Genomic DNA, 20810 nt, shown 5'->3' on the forward strand with positions numbered 1-20810 from the left:
AGAGAAAATAAATCAACCCATAGTTTCTCCACTCAAACACATAAGAAAGAAAAATTAAAAAGCAAGCAGAGAGTGCATAGACAGATACAATGGATATGAACTTCCATTTGAGATTATAATTTGTTGAGCTGGACTCCTGATTGACAGCAACAAATATATTCATATCTTAAGAAAATAAAAAATGAACTGTCTGAAGGGGCAGGAAGAGCAGGAGGAGGTGGGTGAGTCATCTGAAAAAGTCCATCATCACCACAGTCCCTAAGCCAGCACAGCTGAGCTGCAGTGCTGACACTGCACTGAAAAGGGAAAACAAGTGCAGCCTGTATCTGCATGGATTTACCACTACATTTATTTCCCAGGGCAGGAACCAGCTGAATTACAAACACACAATTTCCTGGTGCCAGTCTAACATTTGCACGCTCCGTAATTTTAAAGGTATACATTTAAAGACGGAGTTAGGTATTTTTAATCGCAAATATTAAACAAGAATTAATCTTTATCAATCTTCTCCTAGTAATATGAAAGGGAAAATAAAACTCAGCAGAAGCCAATTTAATAGGCTTCTGGAGAAGAAGAATCCTATCATTCATTGAAGTTTCTAAACCTTTCATTACAATGGCTGTTTGATGGAAGATAGCTGTTAAAAATAAATTTGATTCTGCCAAGTATAACAGAATATGTAGCCATTTTTCCAGACTATGAATTTATATTAAGATCTTTATACTGTCTGAGAAAATATGTTAAGCACATTGGAGATGAGTTCTGTTGCAACCATTATTCCAGGTAACACTGGCATGTCTTAACCTGAGCCTTTCCAAAGGTGGCCTAAAAGGCCCATGTAAAATACAGCAGGAAATAAAACAAAAAACCCAACCAAATAAACCAGCTCCAGAATTCATAGCTCTTGGCACAGTTGCCCACCTGAGGCACAGGAACCCCTAAAGAAATCAGGTCCTTCCCTATGGATGCTGAAAGCAATGAGGCAAAGGTCCTTGTTCCTTCACAAATGCAGCCTCAAGAGATGAAATATTCTCAAATCTCTATAATACTGGAAAGAGAAAGCAATGAGAAGCCTTAACAGATCTATTTTTTATAAAAAATAAGCTTTACTCTAGAGAATATTTATCCCTCAAAAGTAAAATAGCTATACTGCTGCAAGAGGCAAGACATTCTTTGCCCAAGTCATTTACTTAAATGAATGCCATAATTTCCTTTAACTCTGTAAGCACTATATCCACTTAAATTAAGTTAGGTAACTTTTAATACCAAACTGATTGGTTTGGATGGGTTTTTTTCTATTTCAGTAGGATTTTAGAAAGCGTTGTACTTTGAATTTTTTTCTACCTCATCTCTTCTCCATTAAAAAAGCCACTCAAACTGCTAGATGTAATAACAGCCATCATTCCTGAGTTTGATTTTCAAATTTCTCTTGGGTCTTTTTTCTCCCCATTTTCCTTTTCCCTCTGAAGATGTAGAGCAGCATAATCCAAGTATACCTAATTTTATTTTGCCATTCTAAATTTCCAGAGTTCAAAAAGTCATAAAAAATTTAATTAAAAATAAAAGGGCAACCCTCTCCCTCCTCAATTAAAATGAAAGGGTTTGTCAGGAAAAAAAAAATTGAATTGCTTTTGCACAGATGAATAGAAACATCCTTGTTCTGAACCTGTGCAGCTGCTAGCTTAGATACTAGAGAATTTTTCTGTGCAGGAGCTGCATCCACATACTTGAGTATGAAGAGGAAAGGCAGTTTTCATTCCTGATTGATTCTAAGTACCTTCTCCAAACTCAGCCAAATTCCCTTCACTGTCTGGCACAGTATGCAGAAAATAACAGCAAATATTACTGAGAGTTCACAAAAAGAACTGGGCTATTACAAACTTCCATTGAGATCTCCTTGGATTGTAAAATATGAATACCTGGAGTATTTCTTATTTAATAAGCACAGATTTTCACATTTTGTTTATGTAGCAGGTCAATGTGATAAAAACTGTGTTAAGAACACCCAAGTATGGAAGAACATTGATGACAACATCAATGTATAAAATATAAATCAATATAAAATCAATTTGATAAGGAAACAAACAAAGAATAAATTTGCAAAGAAAAAGAGATCTGGCATAAGGAATGGCAGAACAAAGCCCAGTGGAAAGAAGGAAAGGAGGCATGGGAACTGAAATTATACTGGATATCATAATAATGACAAACTTCCATAGATGAAACTTTTTCTGGATAACTCACTCATCCTCTCAAATAAAAATGGTTACTAAGATTGAGAAAACAAGAGACAAAACACTGTTAGTTTCTTGCTAGTCCTCAATAAAACTGATGGCACCCAGCGTATGGAGATTAGTCACCATGAGAAATTCTTTCATTACTGCAGGATTGTGGTTCTCAAAGAACACAGGACAGCAAAACAGGCACCTCTACCCTAAGTGTACTGGCAGTAGTAACTACCCTTGAGGGAAAAGTCTTTGATTCAAGAAATAGCAATGTCTTAAACTGTGTTAAATACACCTCACAAATGTCTGAGCTGCCAGACAGGAACTCTGCAACTTCCGGGTGCAGATGGCCAATGTTCTTTAACACAAGGGCTCTCTCCTTTATATACATTTATATTTATATATTTACAGAAACACAGACCATGCACCATATTACATATGTTATCCTGCAACCTTTTTGTGCTTATAAACAAGTCCAAATGGATACTCAGCAGGTAACTCACTTCCCATTCCCAGTCCTCAAACTTCTGCTTTCCTAAAGTACTTGCCTGCAGCTACCACATGGTGGTATCCACGTTAACAATTTCTCCTATATTATAATGAAATTAGTACCCTAAATTGTTCCCACGGATCCCTTTGGACTGATGAGAAGATGCCATTTTAGTCAGATGAAAAGACAGGAATGCTAACTTTCCTTGTCAATACAGATCTGGGGCTATTCTTACTCAGCTTCTGGCAACAGAAATGCCGACGGAGAGGTTCAAGCAACAACCCATTAAAGCCTTTTTCTTGGACAAAACTGGGAAGTTCCTTCTTTGCTTTCTCAGCACAGCAATTATTACTCTATCTCCTCTAAAAGCATGGCATTCATAGCTGTGCTCCATAAAGAATGGAAAGGAACTTTGCATTTTACACCCTAACAAAATAGTTAAGGTAAGAATGGATTATTTTATTCAAATAATCTTAGCAATTGAAAAAAGCATGATGGTAATTCAACTGACAAAAAAAAACACATCATAAAGCAATGTTTAGAATACTGCAGATTATTTCTACAAGTAATCTATTAGCAGTTTCAAATCAATATTCAAATAAAACTTCCAGTTTTATCCATCTCATGCAAGGTGCACACTTAGAATTAAGAACATAAATCATAATCTTTATTAAGGAGATTGATTATCTGTATTATCAAAACTAGACCTCAGAAAAAGAACTTGATGACTTCTGTGTTTCTCTCTCATGTGGGTGAAATAATTGTGCATCAAACAAAAATATAAGAAGAGCCACCTGCACTCCAGAATACAAGCACAAGAGATAGTAAAAACAACCCTTAACAATTTCATTATTAGAACATCCTCCCACACTTACCCATTGCTTTCATAATGAATAGAAAGGTCTTTTTAAGTTACAAGGGCATTTGAAAACTAATAGGAAGAGAAAAAAACAATTATCAAGATCGACTCGGAAAGAATGGAACAGGCAAATAAGAATTCTTCAATACAATGTACAAGTAGGCATCTTCCCAGAGTGGAAAATGCCTCAAAAACAAATAAAAAGGGACTTTCTCTTTTGCAAAGTACTTCACAAAAGTATATAACAGATTGTACCAAATGGAATTTTAAAGACAACAAATGTTCCTCTGAAGTGTGCTTATAAGCCATGATTATAGATCCTTGCCAAGTTGTATTAAGAAAGAAAAATTAAAAAGTCTCCTAGGAAGCAGTTAACCATCAAATTCTTTATAGTTTTTATATTCTGGAAATATTTTATAGACCACATTCCTCTGTTATCAGGCAAAGTAAGGTCTCATGACAATAAATATGAAGCCAATTGGTTCGTACACAGGTTCTAGAAGTATGCATAAGCACCACATTGCATCATTAATTATTCTTATTAACATTATATTTCAGATTAACTTCATTTTGAGTATTTTCTTAGGGTGCTTCTTCCATTTTTACCAAATAAGCCAATACCACTGCAACTTCACTGGACTGTGCTGAACTGTACCCTCCAGGGGTGCTAAAAGTTCCCAGACTTAGCAGATTTGGCAGAGTGAATTCCAGCAATGCCATAAAAAGGAGAAAATTTGGGGAGTTCAGCCATCATATTTAAAAAAAGAAAACAGCAACAAAAGAAACCCCAACCTAACCAAATGAAACAAAAAACCAACAAAACCTCAGGAGTTTCAAATTTCCATTTGAGTCTGGGAAATGGCAATAGTAGAAAAAAGCTTTCAGGGGCTATAGGAATCTGGGGATCTGATGTACTCCATACTGATGCTTTGACAGATGATTATTGGCACATCACACATTTCCAAGGCCACCACCTCAGGAAACCAAAATACTTTATTTGAAATTTTTATTTTATTACTAAATAGACCAGAATGCCTGGAACAAACAGTGCTCCATCTGTTTTCTTCTTCATCTCACAAACCATTAAGGAGACAAAATGATTAATTTTCCCACACCACCTTAAAGAAACAGCTTTCCTTCCAGTCTGGCAGCAGCAGAAGCAGCCAGTTTTCACCCCCTCCTTTTAGGTGAGCCACTGTGCTCCCCAGGTGAGTGGGCTGCACACCAACAGGGGCATTGCACTTAGACTGGCTTCAGCTGGAGGAGACAAGCTTTCAAAACCTGTGGCTAACTCTGCATAAATCTACAGATAATTTGTTTTACACAGTAGAAGCTTCAGCAGGTGCTGAGCATACACCTTTGCAATGTCTAAAATGCTTGCAGAAAGTCAAAGGGAATAGCAATGCAGCCTGGCCTTGGGATTCATGGGCAGAAACCAGCAAGGGCAGGAAATTTTCCCTCTGACATTTGTTACATTCAGCAGCCTCGCCAGCCCCCAGTGCTGCATCCATCCACACCAAGCCTCTTTCTCAGAACCAACACTGTGTGAAACTTTACAAGAGCAGTGGGGGGAAGTGAAATGAAGCAGAAAAATTATCTTTGAAAAGCATAGGGACCTTTCCAGAACTGATACTTAGCCGAACTAACTCAAACTGAGCCTTCTAAAACTGCTGACTCAGCCTGCCTCCTCACATTGTCCTCTGAACTTTGATTTTTACTTTTCTGAGTAGAAAAAAGCACATGGACTCTACTAATAACACGAGCACTTCTCCCATCAGTGACTTTTGAGATAAATACCTGAGGTTTTTTATTTTATGTATTAGTAAATCCAAGTCACTTGCAAAATGAGGTGTCCCTCCTCCCTGTTCTGTAAGCACCACAACAGAAGGAAGGACACCATCATGCATTTGTCCCATGCTGTAGGAGATCCTGAACAGAGGCAGGTGCCAGATTTCTGTCCCTCTGACATCTTTCCAAACTACTCTCCCTCAGTCAGCTCTGAAGGCAGGATCTGTGTGCAGCTCCTCTCAGAGGAAGAGAGTTCAAGTGCCTTACTAAAGCTTTCCATTTACAGGGGGAAATTCAGCCAAACCAGACTAAATCTACAGAATCTGAAATTTAAAAAACACTCCTGAGTATTTTTGCACTTGCTATCTTTCTTATACTTTTCTCTTTAAGCAATGGACATGTTTTTTGTTCGCTGAGAACCATAGTAGCAAGCAATTTTCTTTTTAACACAATCTACTTGAACTTACAATTAACTGTGTCATCTCTCAGCATCCATCCTCATGTGAGACATATAGAAACTTTTGCTGGGTACCACAAAAATATCTACCATATAATTATAAGCAATAACAAAAAGGGTTACCTTATTCTTTTATCTTCAACTTTTTTCAAGTACTCATCTCTCTTCAATACTCCCAATATTGTTTCCCTTTCGTGCTCCAGCAAAAATGACAAATTGATGATCTCCAGGTGCTTCGTCATGATCCTTCAGTCACTCTATCAATGACCACTTTGCCCAATCAATACTTGAATTATTTATTTGCACAAGTCCAAAGGCACGTTTGTGTCAGAGTTACAAGATCCACACAGTCAAGAGGTATTTTGAAAAATGCTTCTTTAAATTAACTGGCTGTCAAGATTGTTTTGCTTTTCCTTCCAGCTATACAAGAAATGAAGGTTTCTCCTTTGCTTCCTCCTTGGGAAAGGCAGTCATTTTCCTGGTTATTGAGTGCCCTTGGGTCCCGGCCAATGCTCACTGCAAACCTTCAGATTGCATCCACAGGTGCAGAATCAGTTTCCTGAATAATTGTAGTTTGGAGCCACAAAATCACTGGGTATATTTATATCAAACTACCTGAAAGTCAAAACAAACATGTGTGGGTGACTTTTGAAATTACCATCAGAGTCAAAAGTCAAATTACCATCAGATTTGACAAAAGCTAAATCTAATAATGGTTTGGAAGCCACTGAGGAACGGCCTACAGACTTACCAGGTTATCTCAAGGGCTACTTATACACATAAGCATAAGAGTTTGGTATTTTTTCCTAAGAAAAGAGAAAAAAATCTCATTGTTTCTGCAGTACAGATCCAACTATCAGGTCACTTTCATCAAGTAAGAAAATGGGACAGGAAGGTGATACACAACTTGAAACACACAACAAGTCAATGCAAGGCAGAAATACAAGTCAGGAGTGCCAGTTATAAGTTTCTTATTACTGAAAATTGGGAAACCAGCAAACCATAGACAACTATTTTTGGTTAGATTGCTGCCTTAGACATACAACCACTTAGTAATAAAAACACAGGTAGAAAAAACAATACTTTGATTCTCTGCATTTATTTTAATAGGAAAAAACATCACACTTCAACCCCCGCCTCCCCACCAAAAAAAACAACCCAAAAACAACCCAATGCTGGACCATTAAGTTTGCTCTTCAGTTCTTGAAAAATATAATTCTATTCATACCATAAGACCAAATTACTTGTAAACAAAAGGAAGAAATCCAAGATGTGAACTGTTCTTTGTTATTAATGAGGTCAGGTTCTTCCTTGAACTGCCTAGAAAAATTTACTGGTGAAAGCAGTACCTTTAACCCAACCAGATCCTAACAGCAGCAGACTGGGGAGCATGGGGCATCAGCACAAATCTCACTGAGTCATTGCTTCTCTAGTCAAGGTGGCCTGAAATTCTGTTTGCTGATTTTCCTTGCAGGGGTAGCATGGGTGACATGAAGCATTACTCCCACAAGCATTTATTGTTTTTAACTGGGGAAAAAAGGACCAGGTTTTATTGGAAATGGAAAGCCAAGAGGTAAAGGGGAAAGATTGAGTGAAACAACTAGAAATTCAGGACAACAAAATTTTTAATTTGTTAAAAATTGTCTCTGATAGTAGCATTATTGGGTTGATGATGTGCTACAGGTAACCAGGGCTTCTTGCACAACCACAGTGCAAGCAGGCTGCCAAGAACACTCTACCTTGTGAGATGTCCTGGCACTGGGAATTCAGGGAAAGAGAAAAACTACTTGATAAGGTTAACTTGACATCTGGTAATTTCTTCTCAGCTTTTCTTTTAACTCTAAAGAGATTAGTGCTCCTACAAGACCATACACAAGCCCCAAATATTCCCTTTGACTAAGTGTGTTGCTGATCCTTGAATGTCCTGGGAGATTTTTCTCTCAATGCAGGGAGGCACATACGACATCTAAAGTTTTTAAAGCCATAAATGGGAATCCAGTTATTTCATTTGTCACCTGGAGGATCAAATACAGAGCCCAGAGCAGAACTAAGCACTGGTAAGAGTGATGAGACCACAAACTGTCAGGTAAGTCAGACAAAATCTCAGAGAGTGCTACACACTCCTGTGCCAGATGTAATTCACCTGAAAGATCATTCTGTTTCTTACAGGGAAGAAATCCTAAACCACAGTGGTCTATTCAACAAAATTCTGGTATCTCTTGCTGGCAACTGAATTATGGTGAACTTTGCAAATCTTGACTAGGAATCATTAGATCCTTGTTTGTAAAGACAAACAGAAACTACGTCAGCGTTTGCAACACAGAGAATAATGCAGAGCATTATGACGTTTACCAGATGGACAGACAATTACATTATATCTGTACATACTACTACTAATAATATCTGTACATAATAAATACAGAAATTACATTCATATTACCCACATTAACAAAAATATGTATGTAGTAGATTTTATTCTAGTAGAATGACTAAAATGAACTGAAGTTTAATTTTATTCACAATAGTTTGTGTGGTTTTCTTACTATTTTTACTGAACATTCTTTGGAATTTACCCTTCAGTCCCGTCTATGACAAAAAAATCTTGTGGATTTTAACTGTCCTTGTCACCTAACTGAGGGATTTGGCAGCTACCAGGAAATACAATTTTACCTGCTTATGTGTTCTACCAGTTTTATGTAGATTAAAATACATTGTCAGTTAGCAGCAGAATCCTCCTACAGAACCAGGATGGCTGCCTGTTTAATGGTCTCATACTCAGCATTAGCAAGATGTAAATCTCACCAGTGAGAGTCCTAAAAAGCAGCATCCTCCAATTACCTTATTGCTTTGGTGGGGAAACAGCTCTGGCACACTGAGCACATCAGCAATGCAGGTTTTGTGCTCAGCCTGCAGTAACAGACCTGATGGAGAAACAGCCCAGTTTTCCTGTCCTCCACCTGTCCAACACATGTGCACTTACCAGATAATTGACAGTAAGATCCAGACTCACCTCACCTTCCAGATCTGCTGCACTATGAAATTGCCACTCAAAAATACCATTTCCTAACCAGATACTCTCTCCTTGAGGAAGCTTCAGGAAATATCTCAAGAGAAACTCCTTTTTGCTCAGACAGGCTTCCTTCTAAACATGTTAGACTCATGATCTGTGCCTAGGTGATATTCTGTACCCCAGGCTAGCTGAAGTAGTGGCAGTAGTTAACTCTGCATAAAACAGGCTTTCCCAATTCTTTTATAATTCTTAGGCAATGTTACACTTGCCAGGTTATCTTTTGGGACTGAAGATACTGCAGGTATCTTTACCTCTCAGGAAGCAGATATAGTAAAAAATCCTTGGTCCTCCATCCTGCATCAGTCCTGCCTGTTAGACAGATTCTGTGTTGAAACTCTAATGACTGCTGCTTGCTCTGCCTTGTGCTGGGACAAGATGTGCCAAAACATCCCCCACCTCACAGAAGGAAACACCAGGTTTGGCCCCCTGCCCTTTGTGGTCAGTGCTGGGCATTTCTGTGGCACACACAGTTGTTAAACAGGACAGCAATGACATCACAACCTGCAGCAACATTTGCTCTGTAGTTACGGAGACTTACGAGTAAAGAGATGCTGTTTTTAATAACTTACCACTTAAGTCCTCCCTGCTTTAGACAACACATTATTAGAGACCAGGCCTGTATTTCAAATTAAGACTTAATAGGAAAATTTGCTCTTCTCCTTTCCCGTGTTACTTTTGCCCTCTCTCTAAATGGTCCAGAATAAATTAGCTGACAAAAGCTGAATCATTAATCAACCTAAGGTTTAAAAACAAAACCAGCCAGCCTTTAAAAGGTGATAATGCTCCTTTTAACAGACTTCTGATGTTTTATTAAGCAGCCCTGGGGCTGATTAGGAAATGTAGTTGTTTTCATCCTAAAGTGAGTGAAGATTTCACATAACAGAGCATTTGAGGAGCACTAAAACATGAGTTAGGACACTGGGAAAAATGCAAACCTCCCCTGAAAGGATGGGTTTTGTTCTAATCTACATTCAGTATGTAGACAGAACATTAATTTCTTAAACCAGATTAAAGGAATGATCTGATACCAGACTTGGAGAGGAAGGAGACACTTCATTCATTCCTGCTCCACTGTGACATAATCCCAAGGCTGTGTGTAAACGAGCTTCTCAAGTAGGTGGTTGTTTTCCCTTGCCTCATGGGAAGGGTAGAAAAGATGCTCAGTGAAACTATCACCCATGCTTTTGCCACTTCTCTTACCCCCACAGAAATGTGTCTCTAGAATGGAGTTTTAGTCCCTGAAGCTATTATTGTGGGAGGATACATTAGAAATAACACATACTTATTGATATAAAATATTATCTACACTGTGCATCCACTGCACACAGGTACTGTGTCTGTCCAGAGAGCACTTGCTCACCCTCCCAAGACAAAATAATTAAGGATTGCCTAAAAGTAAACAACAACAACTAAACAAAAAGGCAGCAAATAAAAAGCATTACAGTGTGGAAGAACACACCATTTATTTTTGCTAACTCTAGCCACACATCTGCTTGTGACAATTACAGCACCCCAAAACTGAACCTCCCGGAGGGACATCAGTCCAGAGCCACAGGAATTGTGGTGAATCCACTGCAGTCAGTGATGTTTGCAGTCACCACAGGCACAGTGACCATGAATGTTCCTGCCATGGGCATCCTCCCGAGCCCAGCAAGACAACAGTCATCTGCACTTCAAAACACTTCTGCTTCATCTCTCCCCCATCTTCCTGGGAAGGAGGAGAAGCATCCTGCTCTCTAGAGACAAAGCTGAAAGGAAGCAAGATGAAGGGAGAGGAATTATCCTCTTTTCTTCAATGGCTCTGTCATCAAATTGCCTGATACAAGAAATTGCTCCCACTGCTGAACCATTAGGTTTACTTAGCTGGAAGGCAGGACATGGAACAATTTAGTGACTCAGCAACAGAGGCAACATTTTCCACATGCACTGACTGCAGTGGTACAGGAACCACAGCATTGCCTCACATGGCTTGAGTGACAGAGCCTCCACCTACTTCTGGCAGGAAGTCCTTTGCCAGCAGAAAAATGTTGTTTGCACTATGTATATTTACTAGCATGGGTGTATTTAGGACAGGCATAAACTGTATTTTCATACTGGTAAGGAAATTCCTAACAAGAGCAGCCGAATGCAGCATGGTGTGGTGGCTGTAATTGACTTTTGCCACCTGAGAAGCTGGGATAGATGATCTCCTGAAAAGGCACCAATCACTGCTTGAACCAAAGCTGCATGAGGTACAGCAGCCTAGCTGGAAACTCTGCAGGAACAGGATTAATGGCTTTACTGACTCTTCCCTATGCTTCAGGAAGCCACAGGTTCCACCTCCCAGCTCAGTGCTGGCACTGTAGATCACAGCAGGGTGAATCTAAATCCTGTGCACACAGCTTCAACACTCACATGAAAAGAGACACATATCATATATGTGCTGCCTAAAACACAGATTCTCTGTACACTGAGTTCATTCACGTGGGGGTCTGAAGTAAAATTCAAAACTAAGATGGCATCGGTAGGTAGCCACCAAAGCATGGTCCACATCCACAGCTATTTTTCTCTTTTTCTGAGGCCCACAGCCATATTTAAGCCAATGATGGAGGAAGAAGAGGAAGGGCTTCCCACATTAATTCTAATAAAAGAGCAGGAAGATGTAAAAATGCACAAATGTAAATCTTACCATGCTGAAGCTGTAGCGGCCAGCTTGGTTCTCCTCCTGCTCTCCCTTAAGAATGCTGCTTGCAGAATGCCATGAACAGGAGCAAGAAAGACCAGCTTCACTTCCCAGCAGTGTGTTTGCAGAGGGCACACGCCCAGGTGAGCAAACCAGGCGTCAGCAGGTCCTGAAGGACCAGGAAATGCTTGTTGCACAAAATCAACAAATTTGTGAGGTGAGAAAGAGCCAGTCAAGACACCAAAGTCAAGAGGCAAGGAAGGAAAACCAACCACACTTGTTGAATGTGATCTTGGTTAATTGCATGTGGATCAGGCTGAGTGAGAGCTCTGGTCAGTATTACAATGTAAATAGTAAGCAGATTCTTTGGTTCAGAATTTCAAAGACCCTTAGATGTAAGAGCTGGAAGATTTATGAACTGGGAAGTCATGTACTGCAATAAACAAAGGATCATGTATGAGTGACAGCAACGTTGTTTGAAGAGTCATTCAAAGCACATACAAATAGGTGTCAGTGCACTGGAGTGATTGCAGGCTGAGAGAAAAGCTGAAAATATGATTCCTTCTGTCTACTGCTTTCTAACTAGTGTACTATGAGTGTGTTTGACTTCAGAGTAATTAGAAAAACTCAGATTTGTTAATCAAACAAAGCCAGTGGACTCAGAAGCAGTTCATTTTTTAGGCTGGGCACAGTTCCAGCTGTCTGGCAGAGCTGCTGTGTACCTTCCTACAGGACTGCAGATCTCTCCAACCACAGTCAACGCCTGCCAGCTATAGCTAATTTCTACAATTACTGTAATAATATTTCAAAACCAAAATCATGAGTGTTTAAAGACTAAAGCAATAATCTTAAAGCTCATTAAGTCTACAGAGCAGACCTTTCTGTGTAAGAAAGCAGTAAATTAACTTGCCTGATTGTACAAATAAGAGAGTAGGACTAAGCTGAGCACTGACAGCCTGAGCATTCATTAAACACTGCTACTTCTACAGGTCTCCCTCTGCTTGTTTTTCAGCCCTCATAAAAAGCATTAAGTAACACAAAAAAAGGCATTTTAAAAATAAATTACATTTTCTGTAGAAATTTAGGCTCATGCAACTGTGCAGTCAGGTTACAGCCCTCAGGAGCAGGGAACAGCACTGCCCAGAGAAAGCTCTCTACAGAGACACTGCTGGCTGCCACCCCAAGCAGCTTGGCTTATTTTCCAAACTGGGAAAAACACAGCAGGCATTCCAGCAGGGGATCAAGTGCAGAACAGACCAGAGGTAGAGGGAACACCAGGCAGTTTGTTTGTGAGCCCAAGCTCCCTACAGATCCTACAACAATGGAAGAATTTAACTCCTTCAGAGATGCTTTGGAATAAACAAATATCTCAGAATCTTTTCTGTGTTAAGAGAGGATTCAGGGGAATCTGTCATGTTTAAGATAATTTATTTACAAACAGGAGGCAAGGAGTAGGAAGAATGATATTATAGGGTGGGAACCTGTTTCTTTTGCTTTGCTCATCATTGGGTAAATATGGTTTACCTTTCTGGCAGAGTATTTAGCCAGAAAAGAAGATACTTCCCAGGGCAAGAATGGAAAGAAAAGTCAATGCATCAGTTTGCCAAATCAAAGAAACCAAACAGATCTGAATCAAAGAATGAATGAAGGAACAATATTTCTCCTATTGTTAAGCAAATAGCATCTGTGCAATGTTAAATCAGCCATGAAAATATGAGTTAGGGCTTGAGTCATCTCAGTCTTAGTCACAGTGTGTGTGAAGGCAGCAAATCATTCAGCACTGAACTTTGCTTTCATATACTTAAGTTAATCCCTGCATCATTACACTTTCTGTGATGAAATGGAAAGAAAAGCAGTAAACTGAGGTCTAGAATAGAATGGATTTTACACAATTGTAAAACAAATTCTAATATCAACCTTACACATTTTGCTTAATACCTGCATAAATTATTAATTTAACCAAGGCTCACCACTATGAAATTTGACTAAGAAAAGTTGAAGAAAGTTTATCAATTCTTCTAAAAATTTGCAGTACCCTTTCCCCACGTTACAATAGACATGGTGTTTTGGGAGCAAGAAATCATTTCTTAGCCCTAAATTCTTTTAGAAATTGAAAGCAAGTACAATGCCAGCGAGATTCCTAATTCTTCTTTCTAGCCACTAGTGTTTCTTTATAATATCAACAAGGTTTAGAAGCTAAATTGATACATATTGTGTTATGACATGGTTGCAGCTGACACCAGGATACACAGGAATGGAGCAGCTCACACAGGACACCCAAAATCCCCTCTCATGTCCATTCCTGGTCAGATCTGGTCACAACCTCCATTCATCCTCCTCAAGGTCTCTGTCTCCACTGGGACTTGAGGCTGCAGCCACTGTCTCACGTTATGAGATCCCTGGGACAGTGCTCTGTACTGCAGCACTGTTACAGGAGCCTCATCTGTGATGAAGTAGAAAATGCTTTTTTTCCCCCAGCTGAATTTTCTCACCAGAGAACCAGCAGCAGATATGTTGAACAGAAATGGATGAGGACTCTTCAAACACAATAGAAATGTATTTGCATCTTCAAATTCAAATATTTTCACTAATTTGCTGAACTAAGAGTACTCCAAAGGAAGTGCCTTCACTTCATCAAACATTTCATTTTGCAGAAAAACTCATGACTCATCTGAGGTTTAGTCCACTTGAAAAAAATCTGTCATTGATTTTGTTTTCTTCATGAACAAACCAAAATGAGATTCTCTCTGAGCTCTGCAAAAGGGCTGCAGGAAGGCTGCTGAGGAACTGCTGCAGAGTCAGAGAAGAGGGAAGTAACACCTAGAGAAGGACTCATTTGGGAAGGCACCCACCAAGCCAGTGAAATCCTCTGTGGGCTTGGGGAGAAGGGAATACAAACCTTGTGTGAGTGCTTTGAACGAGGACAGGTGCACGTGGTGTGTGTCTGTAGGAGATGAGAACCCTCCCCCATTATTTCAGCTTGTTTTCCTCTCTGCCACAACACTGTGGAGCAGTAACACTCATTGTCCACTATTCTGGATAATGAGTGTTTCTATTTGATTTAACAAAGCAACAGGATTTGCATTTTAATGAAAAGAAATAAGTTTGATCTTCATGCATGCCAAAGGTATCACATCATACATTATGACTTCTCTCTACAGAGGTATGAAAAGTCTTTATGAGATTCACCTGCACAGGGTAGAGGTGGAGATCAGGATTGTTTGTGGACTTTGGACTAGGGTAACCTTTAAAGGTCCCTTCTAATTCAAACCATGAGTCTATTCTATAATTTCTGTTATTTCTTCTGACCTAATCATTCCAGTCCCTCTCCACAAGCAGCAGAGAGAAGCAGGCATTTCCAGGGCATGACTCACCTCATCTTGATAGAAACATTTTAAAAAGGTCAGAGGTGGCCTTGTCTGGTAGCATCCATTTCTCTCCACTGACTGTGAAGGGGATGAAGCATGACTACCTCAAACTCAGGCATGCAAAACATGTGAGCAAATGTGTCCTACTTCTCATTTCCAGCATAAAACAGGCTGGCCACAAGGACACTCATCCAGAAACCTACCAGAGGATATAAACAGCTTAATCAGAAAGTGGGATGAGCTTGGAGTGTTGTCTTGTTTTGTTTCCAATAAATACAATACTACAAAGCTTTTTCTACAAACAGCAAATAAAGCTAACAGGTCTGTTAAATCTTCCATTAAATGCATCCATGTGTTCCTCCAGAGTATCTGCCTCAAAATGAACATGGTTTGAAAGTCTGCATATATAAGAATATAATTTTCCAAAATTCTTGTGGCAGGCAGGGGAAAAAACCCACCAACACCTAGCTAGGAAATGTATTCTCACAGGTTACACTGCTGTCTGTCTGAAGTCTGGGTTGTGCATCAGCTGTCAGAGCCCTGAGGATCCCTTCCAGCAGGGCAGAGGAGGCAGTGGACTATGTGGAGCCTTCTCATGGCTTTCCAAGGCGAGATTTGAAACAATGTCTATCCAGAACAGCCCAAAGTAACAGGAGGTGGTCTGTGGGGAGCAGCCATGTGCTGTTTATGGCTGAGGTGCAGAGTGAGATCACTGAGAAATGAACTGAACTCTGCAGCTGGATCTCCTTAGGGCCCCAATGAATCCAAGGAGCCCTTTCAGCAAAAGCCCATATGGACTGTCTGCCAGCAGCAGCACAGGATCAGCATCCTTTTTCACACACTGTATGACAAAGAGAAGTGGCAGATTCCTCTGAAAATATTGTTATTCAAACCAGATGAGCATCTGGGATGGCTCTCATTGCCATTTTAAAACTCTGCCCTTGCAGTGCAGCCCATCCAGTGCCTCAGATGGATGTCTCCTGAGGCAAGGGCACACAGCTGAAGCTGACAGTGCTGAACAGACTGGCTTATGTCTACTTTGCACAAAAAACAACCACAACTCTTCAGCATCACAGTCTCCAGCAGTGGTCACTGAGCAGCAGCCAAGGACAGGGCCAGGGGAGTGAAGTTTAAAGCTGCACAAGGGATCACTGTGGGGGAAGTGCTCCAAACCAGAAGGAGCTGGGTGCAACTGATAAACATTATTTTATAGAGCATGACAGAAGATGCCAGATGTCCATTGCAGAAATACCTTACAAGACCTGAGGCCAGTCTTTGTCAGCAATCTGAATTTTTCAGACAAATGGCATCTAATATACATGATACTATGATAGTTTTAGATAACTGAAAGAAAGGATCACAAGCTTTCTCATCTACCCTTCTGGTTATGATCTGCCAAGGCAATTCCATAATATAATAGTAGTGGGTGCTGTACAAACAGCAGGAAGATACAGAAGCTCTCAAGAAGAGAGTCCTACTCTAGCACAGACACACCTTTAATCATATTTCTTCACTACATGTTCCCTTTTTTACCATAGCATACATGCCATACATATCTCTCTCTTTCCAGCTACATGTGTAATTCCACTGGCACCAGAAGCAAAAGAGTTCAAGAACCTAGAAGTGAACTTCCAGACTGTCTGCCCATCCTAGAGCTACTTGTCCAAATTTCCAGAACAGGTGCTGGGCACAGGCAACATAACACTGGGACACCAGCTTTTAGGTGAAATGGGAAAAGATAAATAATTCAGGAGAAAGACTGCACAGGGCTGCATTCATAGGATATTAATCACAACTTGACCTTTCTGCAGCATCTTTCTGCTTCCTTTTGGCCAAGATTTACTGCAGCTATCTGCATAATAAGTGTTTCAGCTTTTTAATTACATTTGCAACACAGACAGTTTATGCCACTTGAAATTATACAAAAATTGATCATTATGTGAGGGTCAAAGTACTCAGCAGTCAGGGTGTGAGACAGAAAACACAGTGGATGCACCATTCCTGTAGAAGATCTATGAAAAATCTTGCAGAACAGAACAAGTTCTCTGAGACAGTCAGTGTGCACAGAGAAGGCAACCAAAGTCTGCCAGCCCAGAAGGGGTGGTGGCCCCATGTCCTCACCTGGAAAGAACACCTCCAGGACAATCAGGACACAGTCAGGAGCTGCTAAGAGTGGTGTCTCTTGCATTGGTGCTGCCTCTTGCTACCCCACAGCAGTCATGCCATCACAACTTGACTGTAAAGCCAAGTTTCACATTTACCAGTACAGGTTTTAAGTGACCAGGATATATTTATGGAAGCCTGGTTAATAATTTTCAGTGTGAATAGAAGTACATTTTTTCCAGTGATCCAATGCTAGATACCCATGTTCCACAGCTGAGCACTTCTCCTTACATCCACGTGCAGCAGCTATAGCTTAATAGATGCCCTCGGGGAGTACTTAGGAGTGATAAGGACACAAATTTTAGCTAGGGACTAAAGGTTAATAAGATTTATCTATTCCATCACTGACTCACTCAGAGCAGAGGTTTGGGGTAGGTTTTGTTATTTTCCCCACACCAGTGAGTGTATCAGCTTGCTGCTGGACACAGCTCCTGCTCTCAGCCTAGCAGGGATTCCTCTCAAAAGGATTCCTAAATACATCTTGTCAGAGGCAGATTACCTTGTATTCCAAGATACTCTGGGAAAAAAAAAAAGCCTCCTTACATGATAAATTGAGATGACTAAGGAAGGGCGGGAAACCTGAATTTTTGGTGATTTATTCCATAGTAGATCAAGTGTTCTTTCCAGTCTGTTGGCTTAGAACACTGCTCCCCAGTGGATGCTGCCTTGTGTTCCTGCATGCAGCCTTTTGGGGACAGACAAGCACGTGGGTCCCCTCAGTGTGAAGGGGAAGAATCTGTCAGGACTAGAAGTCTGTTATTTTATGACTGAAGAATAAGCCTCCCCAGTTTTAAAAAAGCCCATGGTTTTGACTCTATCTACATATTTAGTCTTTCCTCTATGATTACTGCAAAACAGCAGCTCAAACACACTTTTCCTCTTTAATTTAAAGTCCCTACAAGAATGTTTCCAGAAACCAGAGTAAATAAACACAAACAAAAAAGGCATCTTAACAAAAACTCTTTCTGATCATCCTAAGTGATGTGTGTACGTCTATAATAACTCTTACCTTTACCACCTGTGAATATCAGTAATATTCCAACCCTCAGCAGTTAAGCTTGTGTGTGTGTGCACAATCCCCCATAGCAACTGTTGCTCTTGTGAATTGTGAATGATATTCCTGGAATTCTTCAGGAAACAAAACAAAACCTGTAAGTCACAAGGTCTTAGGTACAGCTTTTGGTAATACATCAGGCTTTCAACTGTTCAACACCTTAAAAATGTGCCAATTTTTATTCAGTTCACTTGGCAATATGAAAAGATTTTAAAAGTGCACAGCCACAAATCTTGTTTTCCACAGGATTTCTATTCCATTCAACAACCAGGAAAGATAATGGCAAGGCAGCTGCCCAAAATTTCTTCCAAGTTCCACCATTCAGCATATAGCCCATGTCTCATTAGTGGTGCATTTTCTCACTCCTGAATACAGAATTAATAGAAGACTTGAGTTTTTATATCATACTTGTACACATGTATCCAAATACCTTACAAACACTGATCCTTATATAACTAATTTTATACATTAATTTTTATTTAGAAAACCAAAATCCTGTCAGTTAACAGCAGGACAGGAAGGGAAATACTTTGGTAATCAAAAATATCTTGATGTCTGGACACTCCATTTTCAGACAGCCAGATTTTTCAAGTATATAATATATCCATAGCTCTATATTATTTCTAAGAAGCTCATGGACACACAGCAGTTTGAGTGTCATGCCCTGAAGTACAAAATTCTTCACCTTGTTATAGGCAACAGAAATCCTTCACTTATCCTCCTCCTCCCCTTCAAATACTTCCACCTCCAAAAAGCCACAAAACCTATTTTTTTAAGGGGGAGTCCCCCAGATTTATCTGTTACATTTTTTTTTTAGATGCACACCAGTGCAGAACTGTAGAGCAATGACTGTGTTTAATAAAAAGTGATTGTGAACAGGAAAACTGATAAACTGGAAAACCAGTTACAAGATTATATTTCCATATTCCTATTCAACAGAGCATCTAAAATCAATGGAAATCTGAAACTTCTCTGTAACATTTGTTTAAAAGCATCAGCACTATTCTAAACATAATAATTCCCACACAGAAGGATGGCAAGAGACACTGAGAAAGTCTGTCACATAAGCTGAATGTCCTTTCCAGCTGTGAGACAGCATCTTCTTAGAAGACACTACAGGACTCATACTTCTATAAGCTTTTCCTTGTGTAAGATTTTAAAAAGATGCAAAAGTGAAACAAAAAAAGTTGAAGTTAGAATGTTATTAGGGCTGCACAATGCACAAGAAGAAGCAGTAAAATCCAGGAAAATCCTACATTAAAAACTGCTGTTCAAAAGCTGAAAATATAGCAATGAACATAACTAAAGTAGCTTTGTCTTTGCCACATGTGATTTGTTGAATGAGAAGCACAGCTTTGTAAAGAACACACCTCAGGCTATGAAAAGCACATTGAAAGAACAAAACATCCTCCTCCAGTGTGAGGGGATTGTACTTGGAAACAGATCACTGAAGTTTCTCAGCTGCTTGAAATTTACCCCAAAAACCTACAGACCAACCCCAAAACATGAGAGGCCAACCTTATCCCTTTATCAACCTGCAATCTCTCTATAGGGGTAATTCAGTGTTAAATACTTGTTGAAAATAATATCTGAAGACAACATTGTCTTCAGTATTTTAATTTGTTACTGAGAAAACTGCAAGACATTTCTGAAATAACAGATCACCCTTAGACAGGGCAGTTACTTCTCTGAAATAATAAGTCCTAGGAACTCCAAGCCATGTTTTAGCAAATGTATTCAGACTCAGCCTCTCCCTCCACTCCTTCATCTCTTATATTTAAAAATAAACTACCTGTAGCATTTCTGCATAGCCTCTTATAAAGAGAAGCACTGTGCATTACGAAGCAATTCAGGATGGCAGATGGAAGAACTTTCTGGCTGAACTCAGCATTGTTTAGCAGCCTGTTTGATGGCACAGCTCTGCCAGCCCCTAGGTCAAGCACAGTATGAACTCCAGCCCTCACTGGGGCTGGAATAAGGAAACATGTGGTGTTCAAGCACGGAGCAACACTCCATGAACAACTCCAAAATTTTGAGCTTTCCTTGAATTAAAATAGAGTTTAAGCACTTTTTTTTTTTTTTTTTTTTTTTGGGGTGTGGGGGGGTGGTGGTAACAAAAGGGAAAGGCAAGGTAAAATGGTTGCAGGAAAATGGTTGCAGGTTGAGCTGTGCTTTTCTACAGAAAAGATCATCTTTTAGGTCATTGATTTCCCAACCAAGACATGACCAACTTTGACATGTTTTGCTAATGTTACTGAGTGGGTTTGGCAAACTAATGAACAGACACACTATAGAAATGACTTCATATCTCAACATTGCACTTTTCCTTTCTAAGAGGAATTTTACCATCAGAGATGTAGAGATGTCAAATCTCATCTATTAGATTCACCCAGCTCCCACCTTAAGCTGCTTTAATGTTCAGTCTCCCTCACAGCAACCCAAGCACTTTTCCCTTTTTTTGTTTGTGAGCAAACACATCTGGTCAGCTCATCACTCATCTGTCAGATGAGATGAGGATAAAATCTGCTGTGTAGCACCACACCTTAACATCTCTCCTGGCTGCAGCCCACCAGGGAGCCAAATTCCCAGCTGCAGTTTCCCTGTGCAGACCCAACCATTCCAAAATAACCCGAAGTGCATGGCAAGCACCCATCCCACAGCTCAGGGCAGAGGTGTT

The 20810-nt window shown here is 39.9% G+C and overlaps 1 protein-coding gene across 1 annotated transcript in view; it reads right to left on the reverse strand.

The window, feature by feature from the left end:
• SYTL5 (synaptotagmin like 5) overlaps window positions 1-20810 on the reverse strand; it is a 71876-nt gene that overhangs the window by 42815 nt on the left and 8251 nt on the right. The window contains exon 3 of the mRNA XM_088051447.1: window positions 5940-6431. Within this exon, the coding sequence (XP_087907573.1) occupies window positions 5940-6058 (119 nt within the window). The 5' untranslated portion in view covers window positions 6059-6431. The remainder of the gene's footprint in view (window positions 1-5939; window positions 6432-20810) is intronic.

The sequence above is a fragment of the Pseudopodoces humilis genome, chromosome 2 (assembly GCF_049639895.1).
Source record: "Pseudopodoces humilis isolate 2021_Gansu_Grassland_sample_001 chromosome 2, ASM4963989v1, whole genome shotgun sequence".
Taxonomy (NCBI): domain Eukaryota; kingdom Metazoa; phylum Chordata; class Aves; order Passeriformes; family Paridae; genus Pseudopodoces; species Pseudopodoces humilis.